The following is a 20514-nucleotide window of genomic DNA, read 5'->3' as shown; positions in this document are numbered from 1 at the left end:
GAGAAAAATTAAAACTAAGAGCATGCTAGTATCAAAAGAATAAGATAATAAAAATATACAAGACCAAAATGAATAAGAAGAGAGCATATGCAGCAATATTAACACTAAAAACTATAATTTAGTACAAAATGCATTATAAGTGACAAAGAATGACAATATATGAAATTTCTAAAAAGACAACAACAAGAACAGGAAAGTATAACAATCATGAGCATATATTCACCTAATAATAAAAACTTTAAATATGTCAAACAATAACCAATAAAATGTAATTGAATTAAGGCCTGGTATGGTAATCCCAGCACTTTGGGAGGCCAAGGCAAGCAGATCATGAGGTCAGGAGTTTGAGACCAGCCTGACCAACATGGTGAAACGCGGTTTCTTCTAAAAATATAAAAATCAGCCAGGCATGGTGGTGTGCACCTGTTATCCCAGCTATTCAGGTGGTTGAGGCATGAGAATTGCTTGATCTCGGGAGGTGGAAGTTGCAGTGAGCCAAGATCATGCCACTTCACTCCAGCCTGGGGAACAGAGCAAAACTCCATCTCAAAAAAGAAAAGAAAATCAATAACTAGAGTTAGGGATTTAACCAAACACTTCTCAGAAATTTATATATAAAGCAGAGAAAAAAAGAATATTAAGCCATTACATTTTTATAGAAAACTACAGCGAAGAAACAGAAAATAAACTTTTTTAAAAATAATATATTAAATGTTCATAAAAGCAGAATATTTGTTAGGTCACAAAGTCTTAAGAAACAACATATAATTGATACTACATCATTTATGTTGTCTGACCAAAATTTAATAAAATTAAAAGCTAATATAAAATATTTAAAAGTTCCACATATTTGAAAATTAGATACTTTATTACTGAATAACTTTGGGGTTAGAGAAATTAAGAAATGTTTGGAAAATAATTATAAATATAAACACTTAAAATACAAATTTTGAGATGAATATTAACATCTTCAAATATATTTGTCAGAAATTTTTTAACAATTAAATTTAAAGAATAAAGTATTCCTCAAATCCCATTGTAAAATGAGCAGGAACAAACATAAAGAAACAGGAATTAATGCCACAGAAAACAGAAACAATTGGGATTATTATCAAAAAAGCTGATATAACAGATTTCACATAGGACATACCAAAGAGAAAAGTAATATGAAAAGTAAAAATATATGGAATAATATAAAATAATCATATAAATATTGAGACATTAATACAATGAAAAGCATTTTATGAGTATTACTATGTTACTACATTTGAGAACCAAATTGAATATATGACTACAAAAAGTGTAAAATAACTACATTTGTTACACAGGTCAATAAACATTAATCCAATTGACATATTGGTCTGAGATATTCCCACCCCAAAATAATTCAGTTCCAATAGCTTTATAATCTGTTTTTCTGAAACTCTAGGAAAACTTGTATTAAATAATAATTGTTTACAAGTTATTTCAAAGCAGTTACCAGTACATAAACTGAAAAATAAAATCCAAACAGCTTTATTGAGGCATTACTTAAATACTATAAAATTCACCAATTTAAATTGATTTAAAGTGATTGAATGATTTTTATTAAATGAATAGTTGTACAACCATCATCAGAGCTTGGTCTTAAAGTATTTTTATCACCCCACGAGATTCCCCTGGGCTCTTGTACAGTATGTCCCAGCTCCCAGCTTCAGTTTCAAGCCATCATTAAACGTTTCTCTGACTCTATATAATTTTTCTTTTAACATTTCCTGTAAATGGAATTACAAATCTGTAATTGTTTAATTCTAGCTTTTTTCACTTTGCATAGTATTTTTGAGGTTCATCCATATTGCAAAATTGTCAGCAGCACATTCCTTCTTATTGTTGAATAATATTTCATTGTATAAATATAGTTCATTTTGTTTATCCATACACCAGTGGACAGATGGACATTTGGATTGTTTTTAGTTTAGAACTATTAAAATAATGTTGCTATGAATATTCACATGCCTGACTTTGTATGAACATATATTTTCATTTCACTGAATTCCTAGGACTGATTTTTCTGGATTATATGGTAAATCTGTTTAAATTTTTAAGTCTCAAACTGTATTCCAATGTAGCAGTAACTTTGTACATTACCCCAAACTATCTATATGTGTTCCAGTTTCTCCACATCCTTAACATCTTGTATTTTCTCTCTTTGTGATTATAGTCATTCTACTGGGTGTGTAGTGATACCCCAGCATTTTCCTAAATAATAAGGGTGTTGGGCATTTTTATGTACTCATTAGCCATTCATATATCTTTGGTGTAATATCTATACTTAATTGAGTTGTTTGTCTTCTTATAATTGGGTTGTAAGAGTTTCTTACATTTTGTGGATATAAGTCCTTACCTGCTATATGAGTTGTGACTATTTTTCTCCCAGTCTATAACTTACTTTTTCATTGACTTCTTGCTGTCATTTGAAGCACACAAATTTGCAATATTTATGGAGTTCAATTTATTAATTTTGTGTTCATGAATTATGCTTTTGATTTTTGCTCTACCTAACCCAAGTTCATGAAATTTTTCCTCCTATGGTTTACTTGAGAGATTTTATATATTTAGCTTTCACAATTAGTACTAAAATCAAATTTGAGTTAATTTTTGTGTATGTTATAAGGTAAAACTTTTTTTAATTAATTATATTCAATTTTCTCAGCATTATCTTGATATGTTGGTTAAATATTAACTGATCATAAAAGTAAATAATCTCAATTCTATTCCTCTACTCTTTATCCCTATCTTGGAAGAACAGCACACTATTATGATCACTATTGCTTTGTAACAAAATATAAATTCAGTTACTCTTAAGTGTCCCAATATTTTTTATATAAATTGTAGGATCTACTGCTCAATTTCTACTAAAAAGAAAGTCTGACAAGATTTGGATTGAGAATATGTTGAATTTATAGATTAATATTGGAAGAATTGCCATCTCAACAATATTGAGTTTTCTCGTCTATGAACATGAACTATTTATATCACTAGTTATTTGGATCTTTCATTTCTCTCAGCACCATTTTATAGTTTTTAGTGTATAAGTCTTGTACTCATTTTGTTAAATGTATGTTTACATTTTTATGCTATGTGAATGAAATTAATGTTTTAAATTTTGAATTATCGTTGCTAGCATACAGAAATACAACTGAGTTTGTATTATTAATCTTGCACACTGAAATCTTATGAAACTCATTTATTAGTTCTAGTAATTTTTCTTTTTGTGGAGCCTTAGAAATTTCCATATATGGTATCATGTTTTAGAATTAAAGACAGTTGCTTCATTTCCATTAAGAATGTCTTTAATTAATTAATTAATTTTGCCTTTTACTGGCTAAGAACCTCCAGTACCATGTTGAATGGCAGTGGTGACAGTAAACCATCCTTTGCTTTCTTCTCAATTTTAGGAGCAAACATTCATTCTCTAACCATTAATATAATTTGTATGTTTTTCACAGACATTCTCAGACTGGAAAATCTTACTTCTATTGATGATTTTTGTGTGAGTTTTCATCTTGAATGATGCTGGATTTTAATAAGTGAATTTCAGCACCTATTAAGATTATCATGTGATTTTGCCCTTTATTCTATTAATATCGTGTATTAGACTAATAGATTTTCTGTTCTTAAACCAAGGTTACTTTTCTAGAATAATTTTTATTTGATAATGATTTTATTCTTTTCATATTGTAGATTAACTTTGGCAATGTTTTGTTAACAATTGTTCTATGTTTATGTGGAATATTTGTCAGTAGTTTTCTGCTTTTGTGATATCTTCTAGGTTTTTTATCAGAATAATGATGAACTGACATAATGAGCTGTGAATGTCTCCTTTTTTTCCTGTATCAGTCTGTAAGATTCTCCTTTCAGTATATAATGGAAATTGCCAATGAAGTCATCTGCTCTTAGCCTTTTTTTAAAAAAAATTACTGATTCAATGTCTTTACTTATGCTATAATTCTATTCTGATTTTCTGTTTCTTCTTGGGTCAATTTTCAATAATTTGATTATTTCTAGGAATTTCATCTAAGTTATTTAATGTGTTGGCATAATAGTTTCCATAATATTCATCATAAGCCTTGTAGTTTCTCCAGGGCACATATTGATGTCTCATATTTCAGTCTTGATTTTGGTAATCTTTGCCTTCTGTTCTTTTTTTTTTGAGATGGAGTTTCACTCTTGTTACCCAGGCAGGAGTGCAATGGCGTGATCTCGGCTCACGGCAACCTCCGCCTCCTGGGTTCAGGCAATTCTGCCTCAGCCTCCTGAGTAGCTGGGATTACAGGCACGCGCCACCATGCCCAGCTAATTTTTTGTAATTTTAGCAGAGACAGGGTTTCACCATGTTGACCAGGATGGTCTTGATCTCTTGACCTCGTGATCCACCCGCCTCGGCCTCCCAAAGTGCTGGGATTACAGGCGTGAGCCACCGCACCCGGCTGTCTTCTGTTCTTTTTTGAAGGGAAAACAAAACTAAGAGTTTGTCAGGTTTCTTGATCTTTTCAAGGAACTAACATTGGTTTTATTAATTTTTTTCTATTATTTGTATGTTTTGTGTTTTATTAATTTCCTCTTCAATCCTTATACGGCACTTCTTCTGCTTGCTTTGGGTTTAGTTTGCTAAACTTTGTTTTCTAAGTTTCTCAAGGTAGAGGCTTAAATTATCGAGTCCTATGTTTTGTTTTTTTTTTTCTGAGTAAGCCATTTCAAACTCTAGAAAGTGCTTTACATTAATCTAATAAGCCTTAAATTGTTGTGTTTTTGCTTTTATTTCATTCAAATTATTTTTCGATTTCTCTCAAGATTGTTTATTTGACCCACCAATTTTCCAGAAGTATGTTGCTTAATTTCCAAATATTTGGGGATTTTCATGATTTATTTTTCTTGTTGGGTTTGAATTCAATTCTGTTGTGGTCAAAAAACATACTATATAGTATTTTAATCTTTTTAAATTTATTACTTTTTATTATTTACTATTTTAATATTTTAAAGTTATTAAGTTTGTATATTAGTATATAGTATATCCTGAAAATGTTCCTCTATAGCTTCAAAATAATACATATTCTACAATCCGTGGAGAAGCACTCTCTATGTATCAGTTAAGGTTGAATTAATTGATAATATTCTGTTTGAAGTATTCTGTTTGGTCCTATTTTGTCTAGCTATTTTATCACTATTTTAAGTAGAGTATTGAAATTCCTAGCAATTATTTTTGAATTCTTCATTTCTTTCCATTTCTTTTCATTATATCTTTTTGTGTTTTATAAATTTTGAGCCTCTATTAGGAGTGTATACTTTTATTATTGTTATATTTTTTAATGTATTGGCACTTTTAAAGTTATAAAATATTCCTATTTATCTCTGATAATGTATTAATGTCTATTTTGTTACATACTAATATAGCCAATCCTGCTCTCTTATGGTTAAACTTAGCATGGTACTGATCTCTTATCATTTCAACTATTTGTGTCTTTGAATCTAAGGAGCATCTACTAGAGATAGCTTATAATTCTTTTGTTACCATTTGATAATTTCTGCCTTTTGATTGGGATGTTTAAACCATTGATGTTTAATATAATTACTAATATGGTTGTATTTACATTTCTATATTTCTATTTGTTTTCAATATGCTTTTGTTCTTTTTTGCTTCTTTATTGTTCTACTACCACCTTTTTGGGGGTTAAATATTTCTAGTATACCTTTATAATTTATTTGTCAATGTTCTATATTTATTATATATGTTATTTTCTTAGTGGCTACTCTAGTAATTACAATATGCACCTTAATTTGTTACAAACTATTTCATAATAATACTTAATCCTGGCAAAATATAGCAACCTTGACTTAATAAAGCTTTATTTTCTTCATTGCCCTCTATTGTCATCATATATATTATAAATATAATATACACATACATACATACATGTGCCTGCTAAAACAGCATTATAATTATTGCTTTATATATCATTTCTTTAAAAAAGGCTAGGAGAATAACTCATATTTTCATTATTTCTGGTGTTTTTAATTTCTGTCTGTATGTACAAGCTACCATCTGGTAGTTATTTCCTTTCAGCTAAATGATTTCCTTAATTATTATTTTTAAGGTAGTTGTGTTAACAGCAAAATCTCTCAGATTTCATTAGTACGGGAATATCTTTATTTTACTTTAATTTTTGTAGAGTAGTTTTAAAGGATGTAGAATATTGCTTAATCTTTTTTTTCTTTCAGCATTTTGAACATGTCATTTTACTGTCTTCTGGCCTTCATTATTTTAGATGAGGAGCCAGCCTTTAATTGTATACAGCCTGCATATAGGATGTGTCATTTTTCTCTTGCCACTTTCTAAATTTTCTTTTATTTTTTTTATTTCAATATTTTAATCATGATGAGCCACATGTGGATCTCTTCATATTTATCCTATTTGGGGTATGCTGAGTTTCTTAAATGGTGAGATTTATTTTTTGATTAAATTTAAGGCATCTTAGGCCATTGTTTCTTCAAATAATTTCTGTATTTCTTTTTCTTTCACCTCTATTTCTGGTATTCCCATTATGCATATGTTGGTTTGCTTGTTGCTGTGTCAAAAAGTGTATAATTCTGTTCATTTTTCTTCTATATTGTCTGTCTCTGCATTTCCATTGTTTTAATTAAGCTTTCTTCAAATTTTCTAATTCATTTTTCTAAGCATTCACAAATCTGCTTTTTAGCCTCTCTATTGAACTTTTCATTTCAGTTATTATGCCCTTCCACTCCAGAATTTTCATTTGGTCTTTAAAAAAACTATTTCTCTTTTTCATTGAAAGATTTTATTGGCTTATTCATTGTTATTATACTTCCTTGTAAATTCTCAAACATGACTTTTTTAGTATTCTGCATACATTTTTAATAGCTGCTTCAAATCTTTGTCTGCCAAATCTAACGTCTGTACACAGTTAAAGACAAATTCCATTAATTTTTTTTCTTGAGTATGGGTTATATATTCTTGTTACTTTGAATATTTTATGACTTTTGGTGCAAATTGAATTTTTTTATCCTAACTCACCTGGATTATAATAATTGAACATTTTAGATAATATAGGTACTCAGGTTTATAGTTATTTCTTTAAAGATTATTTTCACTGCTTTTTTATTCTTTTTTGCTTCTGTGACTGAATTAAGTCTTAGAGATTTTCCTCTCTCATAATTGCAGCTGCTGACATGCTGCTAAGAAGATGATCACAGCTTTTATTATAGTTATTTTTTAAGCCTTGCTTCCTATGTTTTTCTTTTGTCTTTGTAGTTTTGTGGACAGCTAAGTATTTAACACAGTTTGTGTTCAAATACCTCAAGCTAACAAGGCTTTCATTCTCTCAGATACACCTTTGTGCATAGCGTAGGGCATGCAAAATTCAGGCCACTTTTACATCTACCCCAGCATTTGCTTCTCACTGAGACATTTTGTGTTTATTAACTGAATATGCACAGCTTTATGGTCAATTAAGAGTTTGGAAATATCTAGGCCCTCTTTGGGCTCTTTCATGCCTGTGTGAAATCTCAGCCAGTAATATACTTGCTTCAATTGTGACTGCAACCTCAGGCCATTTTCCTTACCCTTGGTGAAGATTATCACTTACACTAAAAACCCCTCTGGGTATGGCTTTTGCTCATTACTCCAAAAAGGTTAGCCTTCTTCAACAATGGCAATGCAGTTGCTGAGATTTGTACTCTGTCCTGTATAAAACTTTCATGCCAACCAAGCCAGGGATTGAAATGGGAGTATCCCTGAGCAAGAATATCACAGACCTCTCTTTTTATTCCTAAAGTCAGGATTTTTTCAAGTTAAATGCTCCTCAGATCGGCATAGACTGCTGATCAATTTTCAGATTGCTAAAATGGTTTTCTTCGTCAATTTTGTCTAGCGTTATAGTTGCTTTTTGAGGAGAGGATCTGCCAACCACCTCGTTAAGTCATAGTCTGAAGTGTCACACCTTAGAATTTTATGTAGATTCCCAAGCCAGATAAGAAAAATTTAAGAGAGAAGGTATAGATTCATTTTTTAAGGACATAACTGCAAATTTTCTAAATAAAACATTAGTATCCAATTTATTTAAAATATAAAGTATAATTTAGGAAACAAGAATAGTTTAACATTATATAATATATTCAGAAATTTATTTACATTAGTAAACTAAACATAAAATTATTTAAATTATTGCAAAAAAGGTTTAATAACAAGACAAACATATTCAGAAAATTAAAAATAGAAATTTTCAAAACTTGCTAAAGTGTATAGATAAAAACCGCTGTGATGAATATTACACTTAATGGAGAAACTTTAGAGGTAGTTCCTTTAACATGAAGAGACAAAGGGATATTTGATGTTCATTATCATCACTAGTATTTAATCATTGAACTCTGGATCCTTTACCAATTACATAAGAAAAGAAAGAAAGAAAGATGTGCTAAGATTGAAAACAATATTATAAAACTTTTGTTATATGTAGATAATATGATCAACTACCAAGAACAAAAACAAAAGTTGCCTGACATAAGATTAACCTGAAGAAATCAATAGAATTTGTTTGTATCAATAGTAAACAGATCAAATGCAATAAAAAACCAAATATCTTCAAAATAGTAATAAATTTACACTTTTAAAGTATTAACAAAAATTATAAAAATCTGAATATTTTATAAATTTTATAAAGTAGATTATAATTATATTAATTAATCATAAATTATTCTGTGCTCTTGAGGGGAGAAAATTAATACCGTAAAAAGTCAGTTTTACCCAAATTAATTTATAAATTCCTTGTATCCCTAAATACATTGGGTTACCAAATTCAAGATGAAATTTTTATAAAGTCAATTATTTTTGTCTCTGACATATATATGAAAACCATATATCTATGCATAGGTCCATCAACTTTTAACAACATGAACTAAGTAGGGGACTTACCATAGTAGTTATTAAAGCAATAAGTGAACCTGAAAAAAGAGGGACCTCAGAAACACGCACTTACACTCGTGTGAAAATATTGTATACTGTTAGCAACCTAAATTATGAGAAACATTGAATGAATGAATTCATCAATTAAAAGAAAAGTCTTCACATGTACACAAAACATCAGAAATCAGAAATTATGGATGACTGAACTGAGATGGTAGAGATGGAAATGGAGAAAAGGAGTTAGACTTTGGAGGCAGTACCAACAAGACTTGTTGATGGAGTAAATACCAGAGTTGGGAAGTGAAAGGATGACATACTAATGAAGAGAAAATTAGTAATGAAAGAGAGAGTGAGAAGACGTCTGTAGGAGGAAATTCCTTGAATTGCAGAGCACCTTATTCTTAGAGTGAGTATCAGGATTGATTTTTGATGGGAGGAATCTAAGAAAAAAATGAGTACATTGTTCTGTTTTATAGCGGACAGACAAACAACAATAACAAAAAACACATGGTACAATTGCGTGAATCCTTTTAAATACAGAGACAAGTAGACATTTAGACAGAACTTATGTGAAAGGCACACAGCCAAATATTAACTGCCTTAACTTTTTAATTTAAGTTACTAATTATTTATGTAAGTAGTTTCCTAAGTAGTGAACCATGTCACTATCAGAGTTTTATCTAGAAGGTTTTTTTTTTTTTACACTTGTTTTGGTCACTCAGGTATAAAATATTAATAGAAAGTAATTTTATATCTTAAAACTGTAATTTTAGCCCAGCGCAGTGGATCACACCTGGAATCCTAGCACTCTGGGAGGCTGAGGCGGGCAGATCATCTGCGGTTAGGAGTTTCAGACCAACCCTGACCAACATGGAGAAATTCTGTCTCAACTAAAAATACAAAATTAGCCAGGCATGGTGACACATGCCTGTAATCCCAGCTACTCGGGAGGCTGAGGTAGGAGAATTGCTTGAACCTGGAAGGCAGAGGCTGCAATGAGCTGAGATCGCACCATTGCACTCCAGACTGGGCAACAAGAGCGAAACTCCTCCTCAAAACAAAACTAAACAAGTAAACAAAAGCTGTAATTTTCTATTTTGAAACTCATTCTTGATTGAAATTTAATAAATTTGTGTATATACAGAAACATAACTAGCTCTATTTTTTAGGTAGCAGGTTAAAATCAGTATGTTTGTATGTATTTTGCTTTTTTTGTCATTTTCTCTTATTTTATATTTTTAAACACCATAGATATGTCATTTTTTTATGAAGAAGAGAGAGGAGGAAAAGGAGAATGGATATTACAGAGTGAGCCACTCTCTGTATGTGATAAATAAGGCACATACAAAGTTGCCACTAGCTCTTTCTGGCCTCCACAGATTTTGTAGAATATGAAAGTAGCTCTCTTTTGCAGCAGATAAAGAATTTGCAATTATTCATCAATTTTGTGGTGTCTGCTATTGTTTTAAAAATGAGACTGATTGAGCCCCGGCAAAGAGTTTAGTAGACTATGTTTACTATGGAGGCTGAGGTTTTCAGACGTTCTTGGCTAACACTGCCAAGGAAGATGTCGGTGTGGTTAGACCATGGATGTTATAAGTAATTAAGGTGTGCTAACCCTGACTGATTACTTTAATTATGTGTTGGAACCAGTAGAGAAGGAAAAGAAAGAGGAAAGTAGAGAAGAAACTGCATAGGAGACCTGGAGTGATGTGAGTGGTGGTCAGAATAGCTGATGGTAGTCCCAGCTTTGTCAATAACCCATTTGTGAGATATTGTAGGCTAGATATTTCCACCAATCTGGGTCCTAAAGTTTTATTTTTTAATTTAATTTTTTTTGTATAAATGTAAAAAATATCATATAAATTTAAAAATGTGTAAAGTGAAATGGTTTGTATACTAGGCTCAATTTGCAGTTTCTTTCTTTTCTTTTCTTTTACTTCTAATGTTTTATTACCTTTTTTTTTTAACAAAGAACATTTTTTTAAACAAAAAATTAGCCTGAGTCCCCGGCTGCAAAATAGATATAAACCAGCAACTCTAATTGAATTAGGAGTACCTTCCAGGTACTACAACATATTTAGTAAAAAGCAAAAGAGAAAAAGAGAAAGCGAATAGAATGAGTCAAATGCCTGCTAGAACACGTTCAACCCTGAGACTGGCTTTTAAAACTTAGTTTCTATTTGGTCTTAAACTCATTTTATAGATGAAAAAATTGAGATCCAGAGATATATACATTTTCCAAGTTACATAGGCAATAAGAATTCTAAGATTTGAACTTAGTTCTACAGTTCCAGGAAAGCTCGTCTTTGGGCTAAGACAGGACAAGAGGAATGAGAAATGATGGCCTTGGAAGGCAGACATCACACTGGCTCACTCCACCTCTTAGTTTCTGTCAGTGCCTCAGATGTTTTCAGTGTTGGGTCATGGGCTGGGCCTATGGACAAGATGTACCAGATACTTAGCCCACCCCTGGACTAACCCGTGTTCCCTCCCTTTTAAGTAGTTGGCTTTAAAACAGGTATTACCTAGTAATTAAGGAATAAACAGATAGCTCTAAGTAGAGTCGAACCTCCTCTCAAAAGTAAACATGACAGGTTAGCTCCAAATAGTCTCACCTCTGTTGGGGCAGTAGCCTTGGTAGCTCTTGCTAAATCCCTGGACCTTTTCTGTGATTTTGCTTGGTTTTCCCTGGAAGAGGACAAAGAATAGCATAGTTTAAACGTTGTTTGCTCGACTTTTAGAAATAACAGCGTACATAGTAAACTTAATTTTACTATTCTTCAGCCTAGTCTGGCATGTTAAAATTGGAGGTATGTTCAGAAATGGGCACAATATCTAAGATCTCCCATGAACATTGAAAAATATCTTGAACATGGTATTATTATTATGGTTATTTGAGACGGAGTCTTGCTCTGTCACAAGGCTGGAGTGCAGTGGCGCGATCTCAGTTCACTGCAACCTCCGCCTCCTGGGTTCAAGCGATTCTGTTGCCTCAGCCTCCCCCGTAGCTGGGACTACAGGTGCACACCACCACACTGAGCTAATTTTTGTATATTTAGTAGAAACGGGGTTTCACCATGTTAGCCAGAATGGTCTCCATCTCTAGACCTTGTGATCTGCCCACTTCGGCCTCCCCAGGGAACATGGTATTATTGTCAGCAAGAATCTCTACCTTTAAATGCGTAACAGACTACCTTCCGGGACTATTTCCAACAGCCAGGTAGTCACCAACTCTCAAAGATAACTGCATTATTCTTTGAATGCAGTTTTTGAAAGACAATATTCACACTGAAAGTGCTTATACTGGTTCTAATTCCAACATCTAGGGACCCACAGAGCCAATCAATTTTCTCTTCCATAAGGCAGTACTTTAGCAATCTAATGACAGCTTTTATGCCTTGCACAGCCTCCTTCTTTCCAAGCAAAGATACCAATTCTATTCCAACATAATTTACACAAGTAATAAAAGTAATAATTGAATGAGTGACTTCAAAATGATAAACTGTCTTCAAACCCTTAAGGCATTTTATCTTTGTTTTGCATTATTTTTCGGTACATTTATTATATTCATACTTTCAGTCTTATATTAAAACATCTGATGAAACAAGAAGAAAATTTTATAGTAATAATATACTTGCTGCTTTACATTCAGCTTTCAAAAGAAGAATTATTCAACCTACCCTGGGCCTCCCATCCTCTATTAAATCTTGTCCTGACTTCTTTATTGTTTCACAATCTCTTCACTAGAAGCAGTGTATGATCAAATGACTGAGCTTCATTACCCCAATATGATCGACTATGTCAATCCCTAGATTAAATCCTGTGACACTTACCAAACTCACATTTAAAAAGTCAGTGATAACATAATTTTCCTAAGTAGGTAACCTCAGTATTGGCTTGCTACCACTGTTGAAGTTTTGACAGAGGTCAAAAATTGAAGCTAACTTTCCTTTTCAAAAACAAATTAGGACACTGGTTTGAGGATTTGCAATTGATAACTCAAGCCTTCTTTTACCTTTGGAGTGACAAGGGAGAGAAGGGAACCAAGTTAAGAAGCATTGGAGAGAGACTGGTAAACTTCCAGGATACTAATGCTTTCTGAGCTGCAAGGAGTTGGAAACTATAATCTACCCTTCAGTTCATCTCATCCTGAAATAATTTAGGTGTCTAAAGACACTGGCAGCTCACAGAATCAGGGTATACCTTGCTTAAGTCCTTCTGCTGGTTGGCGGCCTCAAGGAGAGTCTGGCATCATGCTTAAGCGGATCTTCTCAGCCCCTAGGCTGCAGCAGAATCAGGTCCTAACAGGCCCAAGGAATCTGACTTTCTCTCTCAAATTCATTTTTTTTCCAAAACCAGGAAGTTCAAACTGGAACTACCTCCTCAAAAGACTATAGCGTGCTACAAAAGATATTGATACCAAGTCCTCTGCTGTTTTTGGAATCTTGTTTGAATTATTATTAAAATCTTTCTAGGTGAGTGGCAATTATCCAACTTTACCTGTTGGAAAATGTCAGAGTGATCTGCTAAGCACTTTTATTTAACTATTTTGGTTTAGAAAAAATGCACTTGAAAGAAAAGAAAGAGAATACGTTTACCAGTTCAGAGGCTAGCTGTTCACTCAAACATTGGAAAGAAAGAAAGAAACCTTTACTCACAGTATCATTTTGCACGTGGCACATTTATTGATGAGCTTTATTCCTTCAAGACTTAGAAAAAATTTCTTATCCTGGGGACAGAACAGTTTTCCCTTTTTCATAAATGCCTGAAGCCCACTGCATATTTCCTAAGATAAAGCCAAAAAAAGCTATGTTAGCTAAAACTACATCAAAACAAAGTTTTAGTCTGACATATATATGTACATATATGTCTACATATATATACATACAATTCAAAGGTTTTATAAAGATTAACTATGTAAATCTTTTTTTTACATATTAAGTATGTAAAGCCCTCAGAGAGTGCCTGATGCATAGTAGATATTCAATTAATTAATTATCCTCCTTCCTTCTTCCCCCTCCATTTTTAATATTTTGATGTTTGTGAAGATTGTCGTTATTATTATTGGAATATGCTAAGATGACACATCTAAAACACCTAGCACACAGTAGGCTAATAGTAATTCCTGGAAAGAAATATGAACATGTTGCTCAAAAACTGAGGCAAGGTGTTCACTATAAAGTGCTCAATTTTCCCATGGGTGTACTGCAACATATCAGCTCCTAAAAATTTTAACAGTGTTAAATGAAAAAATGATTTCTTGGTTATATATATGTGGAAAACAATTTCCTAGGCTGGTTTATCTTGTGAAAAGGACTTGATGTCCTTTGATATATCATTTGACTTATAAGCACAGGCAGACTTACCTTAAAGCTAATAAAGCTTAAGATTCAGGGCTCTGGATTTTCACATCCCTTCCAAAGTTCTAGGAAAGGCCTAACCATTTTGCATTTTCAAATTTGTATTATGTATTTTAAAAAGTACCCATACTCCCAATAGTTGCATAAGCCCCCCCCCTTTTTTTGGCATATCCTTTGGAACTATTATTTTACTATTCTGTGAGACATCTTGAAATCCTGCTGTATTTGTTTTGGGCTTTTGGTTTTGCAAATACCAATAACTGCATTATATAAAGTTTAAAGAGCAGAGTGAAAACATTTTGAATAATAGAATTGGTGGGGGAAAAAAAAGTAGAATGACCTTCAAAAGTAAGAATACTTTCTTTTTATTCATTCAATACATTTTATTAAAGTCCCTCTATACATCTCTCTTTCATTTTTAGGAGCTTAAAATATGATACATTTGTGCTACCTAGTAAAGTACTACTTTAAAATGTTATATTCCTTTTTAATTTAGAAAATTCATTATTTATTTATTTATTTATTTATAGATGGAGTCTCGCTCTATCACCCAGGCTAGAGTACAGTGGTGTGATCTCAACTCACTGCAACCTCTGCCTCTCAGGTTCAAGAGATTCTCCTGCCTGAGCTTCCTGAGTAACTGGGACTACAGGTGCATGCTACCACACCTGGATAATTTTTGCATTTTTAGTAGAGATAGGGTTTCATCATGATGGCCAGGCTGGTCTCAAACTCCTTACCTTAAGTGATCCACTTGCCTCAGCCTCCCAAAGTGCTGGGATTACAAGGATGAGCCACTGCACCCAGTGAAAATTCACTAGGTCTTTAGATTAAGCTTTTGGAATCTAAGGGGATTTTTGTGGGTTTTAGTTTTGATTTTTCAAAAAAAAAAATCTGATTCTTGTATCAGGAAACAAATAAAGTTTTGCTTCAACTCTGACAAACACATCCTCTTCCAAAAAATTTACTCAAGGATTCTGTTTAGGCACCTATATCTGTATCTGAGCTGTTTTGTACTTGTTTTTTTCTTTTCTTCTCTTTTTTTCTTTTCTTTTCTTTTCTTTCTTTTGTTGGAGAGTCAGTGTCTCACTATGTTGCCCAGGTCAGTCTTGAAGTCTGTTAGCCTCCTATATCTTTATTATCATGATTCAATGAGTCAGCAATCACTTATTATTATATTACTATACTTTGCCAGGTGCCATAGATACAGCATTAAGTAGAACAGGAGTATACTTGCCTGGATGGATAATAATGTACCTAACCTAGTCTCTTAAAAATGGTAGACTGTTGGTAGCACTTACAAAATAATTAATGGTGAAGAAGAATAACTAAATAATATCACAGACTAGCCCTGGGAAATTTTGCTAAGAACAGCCTGCTAAAATAGCTCTAAGATTATTATCACTACACAGTGACTCCATTGGAGTAGCACTATAGTAATTTCAGGACACAAATTAATAACTGAGCATCTTCAGATCTATTTGATCTCTGACTTCACAGTATCAAATGCCAACTTTGTAAGTCATGCTTACCTTGCTGAGTATAATTGATCCTAAAATCCATATAATAGAATCAGAGAAGGGCCTGATGTCTTTGTAATGAAAATATATCCCTTATGAAGGAAGTCTTATAGAAAGCGTACAGAAGAAAGACTCATGATAATCCTGGAATAAAGCTCTAAATAATCTTTTTTTTTTTGAGACAGAGTCTCACTCTGTCACCAGGTGCTAGGCTGGAGTGCCGTGGTGCAAACTTGGCTCGCTGCAACCTCTGCTTCCCGGATTCAAGCAATTCTCCTGCCTTAGCCTCCCAAGTAGCTGGGACTACAGGTGTGTGCCACCACACCCAGCTAATTTTTTTGTATTTTTAGTAGAGACAGGGTTTCACCATGCTGGCCCGGATGGTCTCGACCTCTTGACTTTGTGATCCGCCTGCCTCAGCCTCCCAAAGTCTAAATAATTTTGAATATTTGTCATAAAAGAGTAGCATCAGGCCAGGTGCAATGGCTCATGCCTGTAATCTCAGCACTTTTGGATGCCAAGGCAGGAGGTTTCCAGAAGGTCAAGATTCTCCTGGGCGATGTAATGACACCTTCTCTCTACTTATAAAAGAAAAATTAAAAGAGTTGCATCAATCAGAATAATCCCTAAATTGGACTTCTCCAATGTCACTATTAGATGAGAGCTTAATTCCTAGAAAGACTCCCTCTCTTACAAACTGAGCATCAGAGGCCCAAATAACAGGTTAAGAAACTTGTTCACAGTGATTAATCAGTTAAGTTGAGATTCAGTGCTATTTTTCTGCATTTTGAAATTATCCAATGTATTCTCTTAGGAAACAGAAAAACATAAAAATGGAAAGGCACAGTCTAGTTTTTCTCTAAGGAAAATGGAATACCCTTTCAATTACCATATAGAGAGGGCTGAAACAGAAGCATACGACCAAAAGTCATCCTGAGTTGAGTAGATGAGTTTCCAGCACCTGATAACCTGCAGTCTAACTTCCAGTCTCTGGCTTGTTTTATTTGTTTTGTTACTGTTGCTGTTATTCTCTTTTTATCATCATGTCCCAGGAAAACTGAAGCCAAGTTCTTCCTGTTTCCCTCACTGGCGGAGGTCTAATCTGTTGTCCATCTCCAGATACTATAATAAGACCCTCCATTGCTGGCTGGCATTGTCCTAGCTCGGTAATAAAACACTGACCAGTTTGCTTTTGCCTGCAGATTGACTCTTTGGTGATGATGAATTTAAGCATATTTAAAATCCTTGCAGACTACTGTGGTTTAGGTTCATGTTTATGACATTTAACATGTCTTTATGGTGCTGAAAGAAACCCAAGCTACTAAACTTGGAAAATAACAAAAATTGCAGCATCGTAAAAAAGACGATATCGATAGTTTTCATTTCTGACACAGTATCAAAGAACAAGAACACAAAGATTTCCAACTAAATAATTTCTTCTTTGTGTTCTTCTTGACTTTAATACCAATATAAGAAGGCACTAAATTTGTTTTTTAAATATTTTTCAGTAAAATAAAGGTTAATGCTATAAAAATATCAGTGTAAAATTCACAATATCTGCCGTAAATTACCAGCTATCACCATGAACCCTGAAAAAAGAAAACGACTTTATGCCTGGTGAGATTCATACATAATAACCTTCTTTTTTCCAGTATAAAACAATTAAGTGAGCATGCTCTCTGCCTCCCACAGGTCTAGCCACGTTTTACTCTACCAAACTTTCTGAACCTCCCCTTAATCAGCAAACTTAGATGAAATAGTAAAGAACACGATAAAATTCTCTAGAATACGCATGTAAGAAGTTTCTTTAAAAAAATTATTGAAGCAAAATACAGCAAGAGTATTTTAACCATGATTCTCAGAGTTTCAGTGTAAGGATGAACTGCTTCACCTTCATATTTCTTTAATGTTCATGGCCAGAGATATAGCAAATTTTGCCACATATTCAGCAAAGCATTTAAAATTGTGGTTTAAGCACTGAATTAATAGCATGCATAGCAGTGTGAGTATATATAAATACATAAAATATGTGTGTGAGAAACTAATTGGTCATCTTATCTTTCAAATAGATCAAAAATTTAACTTCTATTAGAAAATGATTTTTTAATTTATCAAACAAAAGAGTTTTAAGAGTTGGTAAAGCACTTTCTTGCCTCTGTGCTCGAAGGTGCTTCTCTCTGGTCTGCTGTAAACTGCAAAGACCTTCGTGGTTTGTTCCCCTTATGACCTTCAGATCCCTATTCTAACGCTGTCTCTCCAGAGAGAGCTTCCCTAATTATCCCTAAGAGAATGGGTACCACCTCCATTCTCAGGAATCCTGTTTTGCTTCCAGATTATTTTTCTCCTAGCATTTATCATTATTTAATGTATCATATGTTTTGCTAAGCTACTTATTAATTTATCTGTTTTCCTCCACTAAAATGTAAGTTTCAGGGCAGGAATTTCATCTATTTTGTTTGCTGAAAAATACCACGAGCATCTCAAACAGGGTCTGATACCTAACAGATGCTTAATAAATATGTATTAAATGAACTATATACACTGACTATATACAAGATACAGACCACACTCTTTTGCATAATAATTACTAGACTATTTATTTTAGCTTCCCATGTGTTGCATCATGGTTTGTTCAGATGTTAAATGGAACAATAGTAGTTTGCCCATTGATTTATTTTTGTTTATGAAATTTTAAAGTACTTCTTTAACATGATAAGTTGCCTCTTGCAGACATTCATCATATTAATACATTGAGTGTGTGTGTGTGTGTGTGTGTGTGTGTGTGTGTGAGAGAGAGACAGAGAGAGAGAGAGAGAGACCGAGACCGAGACAGAGATTCATGTTTTGGTTCATAAAATCTTGTCTGTGTTTTTAACAAAAGCTATTAGTACCTACCAGTATAATATGTTTGTATTATTAACATGAAGGTGTTGGCCACAAATTACTTTTCTTTAGGAATCTTGGAATGAACTCAATGAACAGAAAAAGCAGGACTAACCTGATCTTCACTCTCACTGGCAGCATCTGGGATGAAAATGTAGAAACCAAAGTTAAGGAAATGTAAAATATTTAATAAATAAAACAAATACTTCATTTAATGCAATGTCTTGATTGCTTTAATGACAATATGTTGTAAAACCACAAATCCCTTTTGAACACGTTAAGATTTACCACGGTAAATAAAAGAAGATTACTGTACCAGGAGATCAGTATAAACACTTACAAAGGTCTAATCACACAGAAAGTTCCAATTACCTTAGAAAATAATACTCATGTGAATTCTAACCCCAGAAAAATAGCTCATCTTCAAAAGGTCCTTTTGGAGTAATAAATGGCGCCTCACTTTTAAAATTATAATATAACATACATGCAAAATCCTATACCAACTATAATATAATTTGACATTATATTATTTAATTTTTTATTTTTGAAATTGCATTTCTGAAATTAAATAATTATAATTTTTGAAATTAATTGATTATTATAACATAATTTTTGAGATTATGTTATAGTTTCACTTGAAAACTATAATATAGCATTCACCTGAAACTATAATATAGCATTATATTTATAGAATGTTTAAAATTTAATTTTCTGAACCTAGCAGTTCTGCCTCCTTATAGGTACCTACACACCTATTTTAGGAAAGTGGGCATTATTTGTATATGATCTCAGACTATCTCTGAGATTCTCTTTTTTCAAATTTAAATCTTCCAGAGCAACCTAAGTCTAGGCAATTTGTGTTCTCTTAGGGTTAAACAGCAAATGTAAAAATCTACCTTCCAGCTCCCACAAAAGTCCCTTACTCTTGAGAGAAATCCTTCCAATCCATTTAGCATTTGAAAACACAAAACTAAAATAAACTAGACATTATTGCTTTAAAATAAAAGCAGATTTAAATTTTAAAAATATTTAGTTTATACCTATAGCATTAAAATATGTATTATTTACAAATAAGTTTTAAATGTCTATTACATATATATGTATATGCACTATGAATTGATGTATCTGGCAAGAGGAAAATGAAGAAGAATCTATTCAGTTTTCAGAACTAATAAAAAATTAATGAAAGAATTTCTTGTGGATAAAAATGCAGATCCAAAGTACTTGCCATTTCCAAAGATAACAACATAATTATAAAGGCATATATATAAATCTTCAAAACTCTGTGTCTGGCAAGATATTTCAGGATTATACATACCTACGTAAACAGTTTTTGACAGGAGTAGGGGGAGAAAAGTCCCTTTCCCAGGGCTTTGAGCTGTATGGCGAGAGGCTTAGATTACACACAAATTGCTCACCTTGTATAAAGCAAAGAGCCAAGGGCAGAAGCATGGACACTGTGGCTGTCTTCATGTTGAAGATGATGCAAGTTGCCTACAGGTCCACTCTGTGCATTGCTCAGCGGGTGCAATGTGACTGAACTCGGCCAGATGAAATTTACTTGTATAAATACTCAAGCACTGGTGACACCCACATAAAACCAGTTGTTCAAGGTCATAGGATGTACATACCATACCACTTTAACTTCCTTTATTTTTTTTTGAGATGGAGTCTCACAGTGTGGCAACCGTGGCTCATTGCAACCCCTGTCTCCTGGGTTCAAGCATTTCTCCAGCCTCAGCCTCCCAAGTAGCTGGGATTACAAGCACCCACTGCCATGCCTGGCTAA

General features: G+C 33.0%; 1 protein-coding gene across 6 annotated transcripts in view; it reads right to left on the bottom strand.

Annotated features, from left to right (window-relative positions):
- Positions 1-20263, bottom strand: part of SPINK5 (serine peptidase inhibitor Kazal type 5) — a 72475-nt gene extending 52212 nt beyond the window's left edge. For 2 of the 6 annotated variants that reach the window (XM_008987434.5, XM_078365763.1), the window contains exons 1-4: positions 20144-20263; positions 18841-18866; positions 13621-13748; positions 11578-11650 (exon numbers count right to left, since the gene is read on the bottom strand). In XM_008987434.5, coding sequence (XP_008985682.4) covers positions 11578-11650; positions 13621-13748; positions 18841-18866; positions 20144-20198 — 282 coding nt within the window. In that variant the 5' untranslated portion in view covers positions 20199-20263. Of the gene's footprint in view, positions 1-11577; positions 11651-13620; positions 13749-18840; positions 19211-20143 lie in introns of those variants that run through there. The other 4 variants (XM_078365761.1, XM_035287958.3, XM_035287940.3 and 1 more) reach the window with 3 other exon arrangements.
- Between the last annotated feature and the right edge of the window lie 251 nt (positions 20264-20514).

This window comes from Callithrix jacchus, chromosome 2 (assembly GCF_049354715.1).
Source record: "Callithrix jacchus isolate 240 chromosome 2, calJac240_pri, whole genome shotgun sequence".
NCBI classification, from domain to species: Eukaryota; Metazoa; Chordata; class Mammalia; order Primates; family Cebidae; genus Callithrix; species Callithrix jacchus.
The sequence above is the reverse complement of the archived record's forward strand: the minus strand, read 5'-3'. Positions and strand labels throughout refer to the sequence as shown.